Consider the following 17,674-nt stretch of genomic DNA (forward strand, 5'->3'; position numbering starts at 1 on the left):
TATATATAAATATATATATATATATCTATAGAGATATATATATATACATATATGTCTGTGCAAGTAAGAAAAAAAAAAGCATATTCTTTGTGCCTTGTATTTTGGGGAATCTATAAAACTGGTAATATTTTGTATGATGAAAACCCTAATAAGGAAAAACAAGATATATAGATGGAAAATTAATGGGGGTTTAAATTTTTTTTTGTTCCAACTCTTTTTCAAATTTTTGAATGTATATAGGACTATGTTGAAATGTAGATATATGCCACAGAGTCTGTGTATTGTATAAAAAAAAACAAAAAACAACAAAAAAAAGATGGCTCTAGAGAACTCATATTTCGGTACTTGACCGGAAGAAGACAAATACTTGCACATTATTGTGATTGTTTTATTTTTTGTACCAAAGACAAATGCAACTGATATGGCAAACTGCCAGTCTAAGTAAAGTTTTGCACAGCTTACATGATACTGTATGAATGTATGAAAAAAGAAAAAATTAAAAGGTCAGGGTTAGGGATCTTACTGAACTGTGAATTTTATTTCTGTTTGGGTCCAATTATCTACAGAAGGAGCATCCATACATACAAATATTATTTTGCTGTTCCTCTAGTTCGCTTCTGTAGTAGATAAGCTAGTGGCCATTTAGATGTCTGTAAGTCTTTTATTTCTGCACTTATTGTAGGAAATTTTAATATATTTCATTTTAGTAAGCTATTGATAAAATAATTTTTGACTTTGAAAATTAAAAGTTTATTTAGCTTACTGTAGTATACTTCCACCAAACAACCAAAATAGATTATTTTTATTGTATTATATATATATATATATATTGTAAAGAAAGAAAAAAGCTAAAATATCTAATTCTTTAATTGCCACTTTTCCAATTTATGTATTATTGTGCATGTAATATTTTTGAAGATCACAGCTGAAAACAAAAATTTATAGATTTTTTATATTTTTGTACAGGTATTTTCAAACTAGCTTCTTCAAAGTTACATGTGACTTTATTCTTCTATAGTTTCTAGAATTGAGAAACATTAACACATTTAGTTTTTAGGTGCTCTTCTTTGCTTACATAAAAACAGCTTCATTCGTGTTTAAACTGTTCAAGCTTTACCTCTTGATAAGAAATTTCTTATGTCAAGGCAGCATTATAAACCTTCCCCACAGATCTTTCCAGTCTGTTTTATTCTCAAATCTCATATTTTAAACTCTCAGAAAATTTTTAAACAAGCAAATGTAACTAACAAAAACCAAAAACAAACCAAAAATTTCAGATATAGCTGCTAGGAAAATTATCTATTTCTCATTACCCACTGTAAAATTTATTCTTTAATTGTACTCTGTCTATATAGTATGTTTACTTGCTTCCTCTTCCCCTTAAGCTATAGCCCATGAAGCTGTAGCACTTGAAGATTTGATTCCAGAACTCACAGAAACAGCCCAGCATTGTTGCTTATTTGCTTCTTTGACATCATGAAACATCAGAAACTTAAAAGGCTTATTTGTCTTAACACCTTCACTGACCTGTGACGCACAAGATTTTCCTGTGTGTTTGGTGGAAATGTACCTGGTTAGTACATTCATGCTAGCAGATGATAAGCTCAAATATAATGTTATTAGAGTGCAGGTTCATCGTTTCAAGTTTTTCCTTTTTAGATGGGAGAAAGCAAAGCACAGATTTGAAACTTGGATGTATATGAAGTCTTGACACATTATATGGTGAATTGAAGTTTTCTGAAAAATGGCAGTTTTGCAATTAGGTGAAAATTGCTTTGTGATAGAGATTCAGCTGATAAGGTTTATAAAATTGCCCCTTTCTAGCTGCTCTGTTAGGAATTCTGGTTTTTGATACTTTTTTCCTGTCTGCAAACCAGAATTTGATTTTTTTGGTCTTGCATTTCAAAAAAAAAGACTTTGAATCTCTGTTTAGTAGATTCCATATCCTTGCATTTCAGTGTTTTATATGTACTACTTAAGTTAAATAGTTAAAAGCTTTTAAATAGTTGAGCTTTTTAATGTTGACACTTTATTTTGTACCTATTTATATATATATATATATGTGTGTGTGTGTGTGTGTGTGTGTGTATATCTTAGAAAAGCACTTTGTTAAAAAATGCATTTTATATGATTCCTGCCATTTGCTGCTAAATCTGGGCTGGTCAGAATGCTGCAGCGATACTTGATCTAAATAAAAACCTGGCAGTAAAATGTAGAGTGAAAGTTAAATCATCTTGCTGTTTTAACTTTATCACAAAGATGACATAGGCAAGCTGTGCAGCTTTACATTTTAACCAGGGGACTCTGTGGCATTTAAAACCGTCTAGAAATGGTTGTACTTTAATGCCAGTAATAATCTGCTTCCTCTGTTGTCATTAAAATATATACGTTTAGTGTATCACACAAACAATCTTATAAGGTAATCTACAAACCCCAACAGTTGTACATGTTGTTTTTGAAAATTGTGGCATGTATTTTTGGGTGAAGATTATTAGAGAAGAGCTCTCTTAAAGTTTTCTGTGTTCATACATGGTATACAGATAGCTCATGGAAGTCCAGAATCTTAAGTGAAGGCATTGTGAATTCACCTCAAAATAAACCCATTGTTCCAAAAGCAATGACAAACTTTGACTCTACTACAACTATGATTTTAAGAGGGAAAAAAAAAACTTTCTAGTTTGAGATACACTGGATTCTTTATAGAGTTTGTCTCTTTATGAAAGCATGCTGTCTAATTGCTCTTGTTAAGATCTTGTCTGAGTTTTGAATTGGGTGCCACACTTTTTTCAGTCAATATGGTTGCTTGTTCTACTGTACCATGTATGATTCTTGTCCTTTCCTATATCCTTCATGACAGATTATGATGTGGCTTTATATTGTGCCTTACTTGTACATTTAAAACTAAATGTCTTCATTCCTTCCATTTCCTAAATGTTTAACTGATCTTTTTGGTAAGAGAATCAAAGCTATTACAAAAGCATCATGAAGGATTTCAGATGGGTATGGTTTCATATTCCTTCTCTTTATAGTTATTTTATATTTGTACGAAAGACCAGTTTTGAGTGGTCTTTGGATATGAGGGGGAAATTTCACTACATAAATCCCTTTCATTTTCATGAATTTGTCATACATCTTCTTTCTGATGCTTGATTTTATTTGCTTTCTAGCAATAGTCTGCATTTAGAGAAAGATGTGTTCAGTTAATCTGCTTGAAATTGACTTATTTCATTTCCCAGAACCTTTTAGAGAGAGGAGTACCCATTTTGTTTGTTTTATAAAACAGATGACAAGTCTCTTTAAAAGAAACAGAAGTACAGTACTTTTGAAATACAATGCTGTTAGTTTGGATTTCTTTTTTATATATAATATTCATACAATTATCTCATGTTTGCCTTCATTAATAAAGCTGTTAGTTTATTCACCAAAATGTCAAGAATGGATGTGCTTTTCTTTATTCCATACATTTAAAATTATTTTAGCTGCTAAGATTTAGTTAACTTTTAAAGAAATGAATTCAAGTTGCCTTCAACAGGAATTAATAAAAACTTATGTTCCCATTCTTTATATAGTCTTCCTAAAATTCTGTTCAAGTATGTTCTAGTTAATTATGTAAGAGAATGTTAGCATCTCTCCAAATCTTGAAACTTGAATTTTGAGAATGCATTGAATTACGCTTTCAGTGTTAAAATAAAAGGTTTCAATTATCCTTCTAGTGAAGTCTATCGTGGAATACCACTTCCCATGGAACTGAGGCCATTTCCACAACTTTGCACAGAACTGCAGTCTTGTTCTTCCCTTGGATCATGACTAATAAGTCTCACACAGTGCCGTAATACTTGTGGATTCTTTTGTAATCTTTGTAATCTTAATAAGGGCATTATGAGATGATGACTCCGTGTTTTTTAATATTTCAAACACATTGGGATGTAACAATGAATGTCAACTGTAGGAATGGTTGTTTCGTTTTAAGGAATAAGCATGTTGGGGAAAGGTAACGACAATGTACTACTGAAAGTTACACACTTCCATAGGCAAGTGGGATTATGTGTTGAAGCATAGTCCTCCTGCTTAGTAAACTGACTAAAATTGTAGAAATGACACCTAGGAACTGAACTATGCCAAATTGCCATTTTTGTTTAGAAAAGAAAGATTTGGAGAAGGCAGTAAGGAAACAACCTTACAGCCACTTCCAAATAGTATTTTGGAATTGAATATTTGGTGACTAGTGAAGAACATCTGAGTTGAATATTTCCGTGTGCCAAGTTCAGGTGAACTAGGTTTGCCTCTTTCATAACAATGTAAACACAATGGTGTAGTTAATTCAATTTTGGGTGGATGGAAGCAAGACTGATTACTGTGTCTTGCCCTTCACCCTTTGTTTTTTTCAGAACCAAATAACATAAATGTGTATGTGTGTACTGTATCTGCCTTTCCACCACATTTTTATGACATTGTATTCCATCACCTGCTTTTCTACCTTCTTTCTCTAGGGTTTGTTCTATAGCTTAGCATTTGTGATTAACACTGACAGTGGGGCTGCCAGCACAGAAGTTACAGAAGAGCAGAAGGGCAAGAATTTGAAGTATTTGTTTCTACAGTGTGGCAACCTCTTTTGCATAGTTGCTTAGAATCCTGTTTGTAATGCTATCATAAATATTCTGTGGTTTTGTTTATTTTTCCTCCCTCCCAACTATGGCACTTTTTATTGGATTCAGTTTTGTCTCTTGTCTAGAAAGAATTTTATCTTGTTGACGCATGAGCTGTTTATCCTATTCAGTGTTGGTTAATAGTTGTGCAGTTTTCATTTCAGAAGAAAAGGCAGTGCAGAGGTTGCCTTTGTTTTCTGTCACCTTTCAGCCCCTCAGCACTTCTAGTCAGATACAGATTCATCAGTGTATGCAACATTCTTTGTAATTTAAAATAAAAAAAGATGAAAAGGTTTTGAATTGTTTGCCTCATGTTTTCATCCCTCTTTTCCCTACTGCCTTTCTGTTGGCCTCAAGACAATCTAGTCCAAGGAAATTCCCAAGTAGAGAGAGCAGTGGACTTCTTATCAGTTTGCCTTTTACTATGCAGAGAACTTTTTTTTTTTTTTTTATGGTACTGGAGATGGAACTCAGGACCTTGCACTTGCAAGGCAGGTGCAGCACCACTTAGCTAAATCCTCAGCCCACAAGCTAATATTTTTGATACTTCAGGCTGATACTTTCAGTATCACAGTGAAAGCAATGATACAGAGTTATTTATTGATATAACCATTTTCATTGTTCATAGTTTAGAGCATAATTTATATATATATTTTTATTTGGTGGGTAAATAATTCCTTCAAGGAAAATAAAATAGGTGGGCTGGGGATTTAGCTCAGTGTTTCAGTACCTGCCTCACAAACGCAAAGGTCCTATAGGAGTATATGTTCCTTCAGCCAACAAACATTTGTTGAGAACTTACTTGGCCAGGATTTGTGCTAGTTATGGGCTGTAGAAGGATTGAGGGGACCTCTGATAATGGACAGGTACCATATTTCCAGGATTGCAGAACAATACAAGAGCTTTTACAGGTAGGCAGAGGGCCCTCAGTACCACATCCAGTGGGACATGTTAAGATTGACTTGTGTTCTTGACTGCCTAGATCAGTAGCGAACCTATGGCCACAATGGGCATGCAGAGTCCCCCTTTGGCATGCAAGCCAAGTCACCCCAGTATAGCCCCAGCAGTCAAGCAATTAGGCTTAATTGCAGTGTTGACATTGTGTGATAAGTGGGTTTTGGGGGGCTGGGTGTGTAGCTAGTGATACCACACCTGCCTGGCAAGCATAAAGTCCTGAGTTTGATTCCTGGTCATTAAAAAAAAAAAAAAAAGGGTTTTAGGTTGCTGTTTGGGCACTTGGTCTCTGAAGGATTTGCCCTCGCTGGCCTAGACCTTTTTCACTTCATTTGGGTATCCTTTGAGCTCTTTGGAGGCAAAGTAAACAGCCCCCTATGGACTGGTTTCGCTTCAGAATTTCTCTCACAGGACCACTCACTGGGACCTTTAAGGAGCTGGGTGAGGCTGGTCAGCGTTGTCCTTAGAAAACAATCTGTGGGTAGCATCCAGATGAGTCATTCCATTGTCCCTCACTGACAATGATTTTGGAACCAGGGGAGTTCTTTAGCCACAGTGCAGTAAAGAGTTTGGAAGAAAAAAACAGTTGGGAAATCCTTTCACATCCAGCTAAAGGGTTCAGAATAGGAAGGTATTAAATGTCCTAAGGGGTGGGGGTGGCATTCCTTGGGCCCTTGCTAGCTGCTTTCCTGTTAGGGAACCCAGCTGCTGCTCTCAAGGGCCAGTGAGGTTGGTGTCATGTCCATTATACAAAGGGAGTCAACAAGACTTGGATGAGGTGCTTAGCACTAGACCCAGTTTTGTGATACTGAGCCCCAGTCTTCTTGCTGTACTCAGGACCATTCGTACTCCTCTGATGGACTAGGTGAAGTCACAGACAGTATTTGTGAGGATGTTGTTTAGGAGGGAAATAATGGGCTTAGGATCTGAGAGCTAAAAACTAAAGCCAAAACTTAGCAGATGTAGTAACCAAAAACTAGTCTCAAGATCAAAGTATGAAGGCGATAACGGAGCAAAATTGGGTTGGAAATAATCAAAGTTGCGGTTGTGGGTCACCAGATTTGTACACCTGTTCCTCAAAGGTGGTTTCTAAAGGCTATAGGATTGCTTTTCTTTTTTAGAAGGAAGAGTGATGGGAGAGACTAGAATAGGGGAGCTATGTTTCCTCCTTTAGCTGCTGGATAGAGATAAAGCTGGGGATGTTGATTGCATAGGAACCAACAAGAAGCAAGATGGGAGAGGGGTTCGATGATATGCAGCAGATCTACCCAGTGCTGGCTTTGGGATTCCTCCCTTGTCCAAAACACTGGAGTCACTTGAATGTTGTCTTAGTTTTTTTTTTTTATTAAAGTTTTCAGTCTTAAAACATTGCCAGAAATAACCAAAAGATGCATTGTCTAAATAAAACTAAAATACTGTGAAGGCTATAGAAGAAAATTTGAGCAGATGGAAAAATATACCAACTCTTTGAACAAATGTAACCAACTTGAAGTTACTAGTCTGCAGTTAACCATTGTAATATCCTAATAAAACCAACAGGCCTTTTAAAACTGAAGTTAATGTGAAGGAAAGATAATAGCTGGAAGAACTAAGGGAGAGGGATATGTGGTGTGTTTAATGCCAGAAAGTATTAAAACTATAGAACTAAGTGTCATTTTGATACATACATGGACAGGCCAGTAAAGCAGAGTGGAAAGTCTGGAAATATATGCATGACAATTTAGTATGATAAATGTGTTACCTAGAACCAGTGAGAGAGAAAGAGAAAAAAAAAGATGATTTTTCAATCAAGAGCGTTGGAATTGGGCCCAGGGATTTAGCTCAGTGGTTCCGCTGCTTGCCTTGCAAGCACAAGTTCCCAAGTTTGATCCAAAAAGTGTTGGAACCACTTGGTAACCTCTGAAAAAATGTAGTTTCTGTACTTTACACCATCAGCCAATATATATTTTTAATGCATAGAAATTTAAATATAAGGGGAGAAAAAAAAAGCAGGAGGAAATGTGGGCAATTCCTTTAAATTCATAGGGGATGTGGAAAGCCTTCCTCACTTGAACCCCACATCTAGGAGTCATAAGTGAAAGTTGATCAAGTCTATGTAAAACAAAACTAAAAAAGTCTTTTTAAGATTAAGGTCCCAGGACCGGGGATTTAGCTCAGTGGTTCTACCACCAGCCTCACAAGTGCAAGGTCCCAAGTTCGATCCCCGGTACCAAAACCAAAACCAGGTCCCAAACACCTAAGCCAAATTGAAATTAGACTAAAAGCAAAAACAAAACAACAAAAAAAACTAAAGAAAAAGCTTTACAGCTCAACTCTAAGGGTTAATACATAAGGAGCTCCTGGAAATTAATATGAGAAGGACCGATGGCCCAGTAGAAAAATAAGCAAAGAGCCGGGTGTGGTGGCACATGCCTGTAATCCCAGCACTCGGGAGGCTGAGGCAGGAGAATCACTGTGAGTTCAAGACAAGCCTGGGCTACATAGTTCCAGGTCAGTTTCAAGTACATAGTGAGATCCTGTCTCCAAAAAAAAAAAAAAAAAAAAAAAGCAAAGTAAATGCAGATAGTTCTGAAATACAGGAAGGATTTCTTGACCTTGTTCATGAGAAATATAAATTAAGACTTCTTTAAAAAGCTGGTTAGTAAAAAAATCTCATTGTTAACACATTGGCAGTGCCATGGGAAGCAGACATTTGTACCAGTCCACTAGTGGGAAGGTAAACTGGTACGACTCCTCTCAAGAGCAACTTGATAGTATGTGTCAGAATTTTAAAATGCATATATTCTTTGAACTGGCCACTCCATTTTTCTGGGCAAGTCACCGTTCCTCTCCTGTGTTAACCCCATAGGGTTGTGACAGTTGTGGGAGATGAAGCACAGAAAAGGACTTGGTACAAGTTTGGAGAACACGGGAGGGAGGTTCTCCCAGAATGTTGGCTAGTAGTACAGTAAGGAACGGGCATGGAGTTCTTACATTGCTGCCTTATATCTTAACTTTGCTTGATAACTTCTCATGTATTATTTAATCCTCCAGGCAACCCCATGAAATAGGTGCTGCTGATTATCACCAGTTAGCCTTTGAGGGGACAGACACAACAATGGGAAGGGGGTTGTAGAACAGATTTCAAGCTTAAACAGATATCCATGCCTGCGATCCACTCTGGTGCAGTGAGGTGAGAGTGTGCTGATTGCTGTAGGAGCATGCCTAAGTGCATGGCCTGGTTGTATCACACTACCCAAGGGGCCATGTATATATTTTTCTTTTTTCTTGGTGGCGTAGACATGGAACCCAGGACCCTTACTTGTAAGTGCTATGCCTCTAAGCTACCCCATCTCCTGGAACCCACAGGGCCTTACTGGTTTTTGAGGGAAGAGGTGGCTTTCAGACAAGGCTCTGCTACTTTCAAGGTCAGTAATCATAGGCCAGTGTTGTTTTAATCCATTTTCAATCCATCTCCTGATTTATAAAATGGGTATTACCAATTTTAAGGGTGGTTGTAAGGATTAAAAGATGAACACAGCAAAGCACTCAGGTCCTCACGATCTGTGCTTACTGAAGTGAAATGAACCAAAGTAGATAGGGCTTGAGGTTTAGTCCCTAGGTTCAATCCCAAAACCACTACCGCCAAAAGAAAAAAAGTGGATGGGATGGAGCAAGTTAGTGGAAGCATTCTAGGAAGAGGGAACACCATATTCCAAAGCTACAGAACCATAAAGAGCCTAAAGAATCCAGGAAGGGGAGTGAGAGGCCAGCGGGTGGGGTGGTGGCTGATGTCTTTGAGGACCAGCTAAGAAACTTGAACTATTTAATAGTAAAGATAAAATGAAGAGAGCCACCATTTGTTGAAGTTTTGCTATCTAATCCAATTGTTCTGGTCGTGGTGGTACACACCTGTAATCCTAGCCAGCACTTGGGTGGTGATGCAGCAGGAGGATGGCCGCGAGTTTGAGGTTGCCTGGGCTATGTAGTGAGTTCAAGGCCAGCCTGAGCTACACAAATTATCAGTTCTATGTGTAGAAAGATCCCCTGCACCACTTGTTGCATTGATTCAAATATGCAGTGGTGAGCTGCTTTGAATTTCAGATATATTTTAAAAATGATTATAGTTTTTCTTTTACTTCACAATTTATGCTGCAGAAAATGAGAAACACAAGAACAAATTTAAACGTAAGACACTAATTGCATCTACCAGAGACATCCCAGTTGCTATCTTTTGGGTCTTTTTTCTTCTCTGCAAAAAACAGTTATTAGAATGGCTGATAGGTGGAAGATGGAAAGTGACCACTATTTAGCGTTCCTGATATTCTCTTTTCCTTTCCTTTTTATTAGGATCAAACCCAGAGCAGAGGCCAGTTTCTCGCCACTCTTTGGGGAAAAGTCCCCAGTGCTCCGCCCCGCGACGCTCACTTGAGTCTCCAACCCAGCTCCAGGGGGCGCTTCTGTAAAATGGGGAGAGTAGGAAAGAAAGCGACGCGAAAACGCGATTGAATTTGGGCACCGCCGCTACCCGTAGTCGGCGTCTCCAATATGGCTGCTCCCCAAGATGTCCACGTCCGAATCTGTAACCAAGAGATTATCAAATTCGACCTGGAGGTGAAGGCTCTTATCCAGGTACTAATTTGGGAGACTCTTCCGGGATCTAGGAGTCCTACCTCAGATGTTGCTGGCTTCTGTAAACTCGGTGGTGTTACACCCGAACTTTCCCCTGGCCACTGGCTCCCCCTCAAGGCCAGCTACTCCGTTGTCCCCTTTTGGTCTAGTCCTCCCTTATTTCTCCCTTAGGTTGCCACTGGCTCACTTTCTTCTGAGGCACATAACCCCTTCCTCTCACCTAGCTTCCCCGTAATGGCCCCTCTTGATCCACCCTCCCTCTCGGCTGTCGTCCCGCACCTGAGCACCTCACAACACACCTGTCACCCACCTGACACCTCCTTCCACTTCAACTGGTAGCGTCCCTGAGATAATGATCTCGCCTATCTTCTGCAGACCAACCCCTGCATCCGGTGCCCCGTGGCGCCCAAGGCTACCTATCACGGGAGTCACTGGCTATTGTTAACAACCTGGAGTGTATGTGTGTGTGTGTGTGTGTGTGTGTGTGTGAAGAAATCAAATAATGCACCGTGTGTGTGTGTGTGTGTGTGTGTGTGTGTGAGAAGAAATCAAATAATGCACCAAGGCCGGGTCAGAAGGCAGACAGTGACAAAGCTAGAACCCAGATGGGGAAAGTACACCAAGGAAAAACATCTTAGCGTGTCTCTACTCCTTTTAACAGATGGGAAAATGAAATGCTCCACCTTAAGCCATTTAAAGGTAGAAAATAGTAGTGCAGCAAACCCTTGTCATAGGCAAGAATTAGGAATGTAGATATGGCTCATTAATTTAACAAAAAGAAAACGAGAGTTTTAAACAAACTTTCCCTTTCCAACAAATGTCACTAAACATTAGATGTAGACTCAGAGTTTGCAACAGACTGTGGCAAAATGTGAAGCAAAGTAGGTTTCCCCTGGTAAACCAGATACAGGATAAGTCAAATTAGTGGCTTATCATATACTACAAGGAGATGTGATTTGATAAACCAGAGAACAAATGAAGAAACTAATTTCTTTAATTTCTTAGACATATAAACTCCAAAACTGGGCCAATCTTAGAACAAACATAGGATTAGATTTATACAAGTGAAATCTCAGGGGCTGAGGTTATAGTTCAGTAATAGAGCCCATGCTTTGCATGTGCAATTCCCTGGGTTCAGTCCCCAGCACAGATGACAGATGTGTAAGTATGCACACGCAGAAATACAAATAAATTCCCTTTTATATCATTCTAGCATTCAGGATCTTCTGATTACTAGTTAGAATGATCAATTATAACTAGATGTATTGCATTCTTATAATGTTCCAGCTGTTCTGCTAAGTGCTTTAGATATATGATCTGGAGGGAGGAAATGTGAGAGGTACAGAAAATTTAAGTAACTTTTTAAAGGTTGCACAGCTATTAAGTTGCTACATCTAGGATTTGAATACACATAGTCTGGCTCTAGAGCCTGCTCTAAAACAGTCCAGTAATTTTGAATTTATTTCCAGAAACAAGATCTAAATTTATCCTTATACTAGTCTGTAAACAGTGATGTGTAAAAGATGGCTTGTAAAGTCAGACTAAATTACCCTTGTCATATGTTGCCAGTAATTTAAGAATTCTGATTTTCAAATTGGAAAGATCTGGAGTTATGCTGTCACTTTTGGATATTCATTCTTATTGGGCATGTAAGCCACTTTAGGTCTTTCATACTGGTCAGGTGATGATTTGTTAAACTTTAGGGACTAATATAATTTAGGTAGAGTTGTGCTTCTTCCAGTGCATTTATTATCTTTTTTTTTGGAGGCAAGCACTCTTCCATTGAGCTAAATCCCCAGGCTGCTCTATATTTTCTGTTCAGCATTAAAGAGGGATGAGAAAAATTCAAAGAATCTTTTTGTTTGTGTTGCAAAGGTAAACAGCGAAGATCAGAATGAATTATAGTCAGGCCAACCTTAGTTGTGATCTAAGTCAACTTTCTTACTGTACAGATGATGTCATTTCATTTCATTGCCTCATGAAAGGCTCCTCATCTCTTCAATGTCCCCTAGGATATTCGAGACTGTTCAGGACCCTTAAGTGCACTTACAGAACTGAATACTAAGGTGAAAGAGAAGTTTCAACAGTTACGACACAGAATACAGGTGAGTGTGATTGCAGAACCATGATTCTGAGGTGGGTAACAATGAAGGGGTCTTGGTCGTGAGAATAAAACTTTATTTGAGAACTCCAGGTACTTCAGATACAAACTGGAGGAAATGGTAAATAGACAGTGAAGGTGACTCAGTAACCAATCTGTTCTTTATAATTGAGCAACGTGAATGCAGATTGGAATTTTTTCAACTTGAAAACCCTGAGGGCATTCCAACTATTTTTTTTCACCACTTTCTCCAACCCTTTACTCATTCCTCACCTTAATCCATCAGTAGCATCTCATGGGTGTTTTTATACTGTCACTTTGCCTAGTCTGAAGTCACCAGTCACATCATAGGCACATTAACATACCTGAATTCAAGTATGTTGTATGTGCTGTCTCAAAACTAGTGAAATGGACCAGTTTAAATAACAGAGGCGCTTTTACTACTGTGCCATCATGAGAGAAAGATGGGCAGTGTGGATCTGCCTGTCTCAAAGTGGGTCGGGAAGCACTTGGTTTTGCAGCATGTGGTAATGACTTCATATGGCATGGTTCCAAAAGCCAGCCAACAACTTTGTTGTTGCCTGTCAGATAAAGACAGTCTGTCCCAAAGTTGGCCAATTAGGCTGCTGAGAAACAGTATGTCTACATCCTGTACCTTCCTAAAGGATTTTCAGGGCAATTTGAAAATAGACAATTTTTGTCACAGTAGTTAACTCTAGAACTTTAGCACTGTCACTACATTTAGCTGAGCTCTTTTTGTCTTTACCTCTAGCACTGATTTAATAAACTTAATTTTTTTTAACTTTTTGCTATATTGGGGATTGAACTCATGGCCTTATATGTTCTAGGCATGTGCTTTACCACTGAACAACATCTCTAGCCCAATTTTATTTATTTATTTTTTGGTTTTTTGAGACAGGGTCTCACTGTGTAGTTGAGACTGCCCTGGAACTCACTATGTAGCCCAGGCTGGTCTCGAACTCACAGCGATCCTCCTGCCTCAGCCTTCCGAGTGCTGGGATTACAGGCGTGCACCACCACGCCTGGCCCAATTTAAAATTTTAGGTTTTTTTCTCTGGTACCAGGGATTGAACTCAGGACCTTCCGCTTGCAAGGCAGGTGGTGGCACCATTGAGCTAAATCCCCAACCCCCAATTGTAAATTTTTGAAACAGTGTTATTTTCACATATCATGTATTATATGTATGTGTTTACAGAATTATTAGCATACATGAAAAGTCTGTATGATTCTTATTCTCTGTCATAAACAGCTAACCACTTTTAATTTGTAACCATATATTTTCCCAGAGTTTCTGTACTCAAATTCTTATCTAAAAGTTAGCGTACTGTAATACCGCTTTTCAAAACAATGTGTACTAGAAGACTTTGTGTACCAGTACCATTGCGTCTGCAAGGCAGGTGGCAGAACCATTAAGCAAAATCCCCAGCTCCCCCCATATTTTTATTTTTAAGACATTTTTGCTAAGTTCCCAGGCTGGGTTTGAATTTACCATCCTCCTGCCTCATTCTTCTGAGTAGCTGGGATTACAGATGTATGCAACCATGCTCAGTTCCCATCCTACTTCTAATCTGCATTTCCTAAGTATTTGCCTACTCGTTATACTTGGAAATATATACAAGATTTCTGTTTGATATTTTTAGCTCTCATATGAATATCTTTTGTGTATTTGTAACAAGATTGTATGATATGAGAAGATAATTGGTTTCATATCACCAAAATATGCTGTTCAATATATAGTCATTGTTGGCCATTGACTGTGTAAATATCTCTGACTATGTGCATCTGTCTTTGGGCATATGGTTCTCAAACTGGAGTTTGAGAATTACTATATCCCTTTTCTTTTGTACAGAACTAGTCCTGGTTCTCTACACCAGATTTTCCAGGAAGTCTTTCATGAAGAAATTGTGTGTTTCCTCTCTCCTTTCCTCCTTCTATTCCCCTTCATTGTGGGGATCCATTCTTTCCTTCAATGATTCAGTGCCTAGTATATGCCAAACTAAAGAGTAAATGTAGTGAGTAATACTAGGTATAGCTCTGTTTTCAGTGAGCTTGCATTCTAGTAGGCAGTATAGATTTTAAAGAACTAATTGTACAAATGACTGATGACGTTTGCAAAAATTTTCCAATTCACAGTCAATTTTTTCTTCTTTTCTGTGCCTCAGCAATATTTAGGAGGATAACTTTGAAGTAATATCTGAGCTATGGAGCTGTAGGTACACTTTTTCCAAACTAGCACATAAAAATTAGTATATAAATAACTAAGTGAGGTAATACATTTATATTTTAGATCAATAGCTTGACTGAAACTAAAACTTCTTAAAATTTGTAAACAAAACTATATGAAGAGACTTGAGGTGTCTCTTCACCTCTAGCATGCTTGAAGGTTCTATTATCTGAAGTTCTTTGGGGTGTAATCCCACTGGTTGTCACCTCTGCTGCCTATCACTCATGGTAGGTTGTTTCTCTGGTGTTTGGTTATTTTAGAGGACTGTGAGCACTCATCTTCTACAGGCCTTTCTGGCATACTTTGTGTAGTCTGAGTCCAGAGCAAGTCTTTCAGGAGTTTTCATATTTGCTTCTGCCAGGTCTCCTGGAATTAATCACAAGTCTGGAGAAGCTTTTTATGTAAATTTCTCTTTATGGATCTTCTGAGCTACTCAAGGAAAATAAGTTGGAACCTCATATCAGTGTCAAAGAATCTTCTTGATTATAAATTCTCAGGCGATATTTTTTATTTTTACCCCTCTAACCAGAAACCACAGCCCAAAATAGACACTTTGCTAATGGATGGGCATTTTTCTTGACCTTTTTCCCAGGAATATAACCTTTTATGTTTCCTAGTCCTCACTTCTAATTCTCAGTCTCAGGTGGCATGAAGCTTCATTTTTCTGCCCTACATCATGACCTTTCAAACCCTCAAACTATTTGTAACTGATCTCTAATGAAAAAAGTACAGAAATTGAGAGTATTTACTTTTTGTTTGCTTTGTTTGTTTGTTTGTTTTGAGACAGGGTCTCACTGCGTAGTTCAGGCTGTCCTTGAATTCTGTGTAGCCCAGGCTGTCCTTGAACTTACAGTGATACTCTTGCCTTAGCCTCTTGAGTGCTGGGGTTACAGGCAAAGAAAGAACATTTGGAAACATGGTTGTTTGATATTCTGTGATATGTAAGTATGGGATCAGTGGGCTAATATTTTAAACTTCTTTTTATTTCAGGCATACCTAATATTATAGGAGCCGCAACTCCTACTCCAGGGTAACCATATATTAACTCACAGGCTGACACTGGCTCTTAGTGTCCCTTCTCTTTTCGGCCTAGGAATTTTCCTCACCTGCTTGCAAACTGAGCTATGTATTTAAAAGGATATGTGTTATATATTACTTAGCATTCTTGGGTATCCTGTTTTAAAAGGGTACTTCAAATGGAGTTGTGTGCCCTTGATAGAAATAGAAGTGCTTTTCTGTTTTCATATTGGCTTTTAAAATCATTTTAACATAGAGCTATTTTCTCCTCAAAGGAGCTTGAGCAGTTGGCTAAGGAGCAAGACAAAGAGTCAGAAAAACAGCTTCTACTCCAGGAAGTGGAAAATCACAAAAGACAGATGCTCAGGTAGGCCTGGCCTCCTTCCAGGTGCCTCTGTAGGCTCATTTGCTTCCTTGTGTATGTGTTTCACTAATAAACCTGGTTCATTGGTGACTTAATTGTGTCATTTACACACGGGCTGAATGGTCTCAAGATCAGTAATTCTCAAATGGAGGAAGGGAGGAAGGACAAGCAGAGCTTACATGGGCAGTTGGAGATGTGCATAGTTTACAAAAAATTTAACATTATACTGTATTTTACATTTTTGAAACAAAACAAAAAAATGGATCAACTTAATCTAATAATAATTTGTACTAGAAAAACTCCATTGAAAGTGAACTTTCTTAAGATGGACCAAAATTTAGAACGTTTTGAGTAGAATGTTATCTGGAAAATGACAAAAAATATAAGTAAATAAACTTGTGTTAAACAAATTTGAAAGTTTAATTGCAGCTGTGCTAATCTTTGATTCTAAAACTACAGCTATATGCTATTTCTTGATTTTCATTAGGAAGAGGTACTACTTTCCATTACAGTTATCTTACAACATGAAATAAATAGTACCTTTCTTTTCACACTTGACTTTTGTATTATAATGATAAGGAGAGTTGTTTTTGCAAAACTGTTAAGAATTCATATACAAAATTGCAAGTATGAATATGTTTTTGTTTAATGCTGGGAATTAAATCCAAGGCCTTGTGTATTAGCGTGTACTCTACCACTGAACCATTCCCCCTTTCCCCATGTACTTTCTTTTAATCATTTCCAGGGATAGAGACCAATGTTATTATTCATACTTTCAGAATATTAAATTTATTTTTATGACTCCCTCAACTTTCCCATTCTTCTGGTATTCAGGTCATTCTCTTTTGAAGCCCCTGTTATCTCAGCATTCCTGTAGAGATTTTTTTTTTTGTTTGTTTGTTTTTTAAGCGGGAACCTGAGGTTTAAACTCAGAGCCTTTGCACTTAGCTACATCCCAGCCCAATTTTTATTTTTTTAAGTTAAGACAGAGTCTTGCAAAGTTGTCCAGATTGGGCTTGAATTTAGGATCCTTCCTGCCTCAGCCTCCCAGAGTGTTGGAGCTCTGTGACACCAGGCCTGGCTTCTCTTTGTCTCTTGTTCATTGCTCTGACTCTATTTGTGGCCTTGCTTCTGAGTCGAGTAATCCTCCAGCATCATCCTCACTGACAACAACTGTGTGTATAACACCCAGTCATCAGGAGATGATGGATAGACGTGGGCATGGTGGAAGCCAGTGAGAACAGTGAGGAGTGTGAATGATGAGCATTGTTCCACGCTCATCCTGTGCTATGATGGCAGTTTCTTTCCTATGCCATCAAGGGTACTCAGATGACAAACATGGAGTGGAGAGGGGCACTTGTAATAAAGTATAGTAAGTTACACCAGACACAGTCCACTTAGTGTGGCCTTAAAGCTAAGAATGGACCTGGTGTGGTGGTGCACGCCTGTAATCCCAGCACTAAGAGGCTGGAACAGGAGGATTGCCATGAGTTTGAGGCCAACCTAGGCTACATACTAAGTTCAAGGCCAGTCTGAACTCCATAGTGACATCTTGTTTCAAAAAAAAAAAAAAGCTGAGAATGGCCATTCATGATGTGAAGTTACAGGTTAGAAGAGAGAAAGCAGTAGATTACTACTTTGCCAGGTGTGTGTTATAATAATTGTGCTTGCTTAGGTTATCATGTTTGTTACACCATCCAGTAAGGATTTGTTTGCTTGTCTTTCTCCCCAGTAAA

The 17,674-nt window shown here is 38.1% G+C and overlaps 2 protein-coding genes across 3 annotated transcripts in view; both read left to right on the forward strand.

Moving 5' to 3' along the window:
- Crebrf (CREB3 regulatory factor) overlaps positions 1-10,092 on the forward strand; it is a 62,174-nt gene extending 52,082 nt beyond the window's left edge. Inside the window, exon 9 of the mRNA XM_010622163.3 lies at positions 9,930-10,092. Coding sequence (XP_010620465.1) covers positions 9,930-10,045 — 116 coding nt within the window. The 3' untranslated portion in view covers positions 10,046-10,092. The remainder of the gene's footprint in view (positions 1-9,929) is intronic.
- Bnip1 (BCL2 interacting protein 1) overlaps positions 10,048-17,674 on the forward strand; it is a 29,482-nt gene continuing 21,855 nt past the window's right edge. For both annotated transcript variants that reach the window (XM_033761632.1, XM_010622165.3), the window contains exons 1-3: positions 10,048-10,211; positions 12,224-12,316; positions 15,850-15,941. In XM_033761632.1, coding sequence (XP_033617523.1) covers positions 10,128-10,211; positions 12,224-12,316; positions 15,850-15,941 — 269 coding nt within the window. In that variant the 5' untranslated portion in view covers positions 10,048-10,127. The remainder of the gene's footprint in view (positions 10,212-12,223; positions 12,317-15,849; positions 15,942-17,674) is intronic.

This window comes from Fukomys damarensis, unplaced genomic scaffold (assembly GCF_012274545.1).
Source record: "Fukomys damarensis isolate Sample0158 unplaced genomic scaffold, DMR_v1.0_HiC HiC_scaffold_9, whole genome shotgun sequence".
NCBI lineage: Eukaryota > Metazoa > Chordata > Mammalia > Rodentia > Bathyergidae > Fukomys > Fukomys damarensis.